This window comes from Vicia villosa, linkage group LG2, assembly GCF_029867415.1.
Source record: "Vicia villosa cultivar HV-30 ecotype Madison, WI linkage group LG2, Vvil1.0, whole genome shotgun sequence".
Classification (NCBI taxonomy): domain Eukaryota; kingdom Viridiplantae; phylum Streptophyta; class Magnoliopsida; order Fabales; family Fabaceae; genus Vicia; species Vicia villosa.
In genome coordinates this window covers 158,268,874-158,272,143 of record NC_081181.1, presented here as the reverse complement: position 1 = coordinate 158,272,143, position 3,270 = coordinate 158,268,874, and the positions used below count along the sequence as shown (strand labels likewise).

The window sequence follows — 3,270 nt, the reverse complement described above, 5'->3', positions numbered from 1 at the left end:
ACTGTCATTACAAATAAATTGATTCTCTCATTAATGTATTAAGTATTTTCATTAATTAATTTTGATGTTTTTACGTATTTTTTGGTGCAGACACCATCATCACATAAGCTGCTACCATTTGTTCCAATATCCCATGCGCCAATTTTGATCCTTTCCAACTTCTGAAATCAATTTTTAACAACTTCCAATGAATCCTTCCATCTATTGCCCCTTCGGTTTCTTATACTTCCTCTATATCAACCCTCTCAAACATATTTCTTGCTCCATCTTAAACCCTAAAAAATACGAATTTCTTTCTTTTCAGCTTCAATGTCTCGCAGAACCGATTTCATACGTGATTCTAAAGAAACATGGCGCCTTGCTGTTCGTATCAACGATCTCTGGACTGTCGTAAATAGTAAAGGTGTCGAGCATCTTGAGATGGTGTTGATTGATTCAAAGGTTGAATCTTTATTTTATGGTTCTTTGTATAGCAAGGGTTTCTTATTCATCTTCTGTATATTTTTTTTCGCTATCAGCTTATCTAATAATATTCTGTTTGTTGTTTTTTTATTTAGGGAGATCGTATTCAAGCCTTGGTCCGTGGTGACCATACCTCGAAGTGGAAGCAGCTGCTGAAAGAGGATATGACCTGCGTCATAAATAATGGAAATGTTTATGAAAATGATTTCCAGTGGAAGCTGTGCGATCATCCAAAAAAATTTGTTTTTTTGAGCGGTACAACTGTTAAACCAGTTGACCTTAACAACATACCATCTGAGAAGTATTTCTTTAAAGATTTCTCCGACATACTCGCGGGAGGATGTAAGATGGACAGACTTCAAGGTATGTCAAAGATATTATGTTTGAATACATATTATGAGTTGCTTAATACATATTAAATCTCTTTAATAATTTATTATTAAATTCTGTTCATATTCAGATATCATAGGTGTGGTTGATGAGATTGAAAACTGCCAATCCAAGACTGGAGGAAAAAAGATTGTCATTTCTTTTAAACTCAAAGATTTGAGGTATATTTCGATAATACTCTCAGACAGTATTCTTATTTTGCTGTCCTTTTTGACTTTTTGATGCCTATTTATATTTTGTAGTGGGAACATTGTAACTTTCACCCTTTGGGACACTTACGGAACCAGGTTTTTAAATTACTATAATGACGATTCAAACTGTGGAGCAATAGTCATTGTTCTAACTCATGCAATCATTAAGGATTCTCAGGGTAAATAGAGTGATCTTTTTATAACCAGAAATTCATGAATGGATTTTTAATAAACTTATTCACTCTTACTTTTTTGCAGTCTCTAATGGCTGGAGTGGCTCAAAACTGTTTATCAATGACGATATTGCTGTTATCAATGAATTCATGTCTAAGTATATGTTAATATTGTATTTTGTGTTTTTTTTAGTAATTGTGATGTTAAACAAGAATACTACAACGTTTGCTTCATGGTAATTGTGTTATTTTGTAGGCTGTCTGAATCTCAGAGGAATGAAAAACCCTTGCAATCCACTCAGACGATGTCTTCTTGGTCTGGGTCAACCCAATACACATCTATTGATAAGTTTGTTTATAATGCCAAATGTATGTCGCTAGCTGAAGTGGCAAAGTTAAAACAGGTATAAGTCTGAGACCCTTTTTACATCGTACTGGTACATGGATTTTTATTTCTCCGAATGCATAAATTCCACATATGTCTTAATGAATAAAATTTTTGTTAGCAGGAAACTGTCTGTGTAACTGTGGCTACTACTTTGAAATTTGCTGTTTCCAAATATGGATGGTTCTACTATGGATGCACCTGCTGCACTTTGAAGGCTCCGAATCCAGATAATCCGTTTAAATGTGGATGTGGTGAAAATGTTGTGAAACCTGTACCAAGGTGATCTAAATTTGATGTTTAAGTTTTTCTTCCTTATTTTCATTTTTATATCCTAACTACTTATGAAATATATTTATTTAAATCAAATTTTAGGTACAAGGTTGAGATTCATGTAGTTGATGGAGAATCCAAGTTCCGCTTTGTATTTTGGGATACCGATTGTGTTAATATCATTGGAAAAACAGCCGACGATATGCGCAAATCCATGATAGAGGTTTTTAATTATGAATAAAAATTTACCTTATGTGATTATAATAGATGTTTTTATATTTTAATTTCAAATCTAATTCCAGCATAATCCATTTTCCATGCTGCCTTTACAGAATGGTGAAGATGATCCTATGGTCTATCCAGACGAACTTGAAGTACTTTTGAAAAAGAAAATTGCTTTCAGAGTTAAAGTGCAGCCAAACTTCAATCAAGGATCCGTTCAGAAGCTTATAACATATGCATCTTCTGTTGATCAGATTTTAGAAAACTACATCAAACAGCAAGATGAGCAAACTAAAGACATTGTAGTCAATGAACCAAAAACTCCAACAAATACCTTGGTAGTCACTGATATGATATGACTAAGTTTTTCCATAACTGTTCGGCTATTAATGAAATTAATTCCTAATTTCTCCATTTTTTTTCCAGACTTTCAACATTACTGGTAAGGATCCAAGAATGGAAGATACCATTGATTTTTCAGCTGTAAGTACATATCAAACTCCTCAATCATTTAGCTAAACATTGCATTCTTAGAGTTTAATACATTAATTATTAAACACGTTGTTAATTAAAGAATACTACAATTTACCGAATAACGTTCAAGTTTAACTCAAATATTATCATGACAATATTTTTGAAATACAAGAGTTTAGACTTTCAACTCTTAATGAATTATCACAATATGATAGTTGTAATCTCTACCATCCCAAATTATATTCATTAGAAGTTACACTTACCCCTATTAATATTTTATTACTCAAATTAGTTAAGTTTTTTTGACTTATTTTATTATCAGAAATCCATGCTAAAACAATGCTATTTTAAATTTATATATTTTATTTTCTCTATTTTCTCATAGAAATTACAGAAAAATTTTGCAACATTTTTACGAGAATACGACTATCACTTTCTTCTTTTATACGATGATAATGAGAAAAAAAATTTAAAAGAAGTACTGATACTATCCTGTATGGTTATCCAAAAATTGTTTACAACAAAACGAAATTAAACTTTCTTAAAAAGCCAAAATAGTTCACAGAATTATAAAACAACACATAAGCTATCAGCAACACATTCTTCAGTAATTCCCACGGACAACACAGACCAGAATTTCTTCGACAGGTGGGTACCTAATGGTGAATTGCAGAACATCGCCTTTCTTGAAAGTCCTGCT

At 32.0% G+C, this 3,270-nt stretch overlaps 1 protein-coding gene across 1 annotated transcript; it reads left to right on the top strand.

Moving 5' to 3' along the window:
- Positions 1-309: 309 nt before the first annotated feature.
- LOC131650438 (uncharacterized) lies at positions 310-2,615 on the top strand. The gene is made up of 10 exons (XM_058920148.1): positions 310-441; positions 558-825; positions 923-1,013; positions 1,095-1,222; positions 1,302-1,374; positions 1,473-1,620; positions 1,726-1,883; positions 1,977-2,097; positions 2,207-2,434; positions 2,523-2,615. The coding sequence occupies exons 1-10, from the start codon at positions 310-312 to the stop codon at positions 2,613-2,615; spliced, it is 1,440 nt and encodes a 479-aa protein (XP_058776131.1).
- The last annotated feature ends 655 nt before the right edge of the window (positions 2,616-3,270 follow it).

Bases quoted from the DNA above. Each gene is read 5' to 3' on its own strand.
- LOC131650438 (XM_058920148.1), top strand. From the start codon at position 310: ATGTCTCGCAGAACCGATTTCATACGTGATTCTAAAGAAACATGGCGC. The intron at 826-922 runs GTATGTCAAAGA...GTTCATATTCAG, and splicing joins TAAGATGGACAGACTTCAAG to ATATCATAGGTGTGGTTGAT. The intron at 1,884-1,976 runs GTGATCTAAATT...ATCAAATTTTAG, and splicing joins GTTGTGAAACCTGTACCAAG to GTACAAGGTTGAGATTCATG.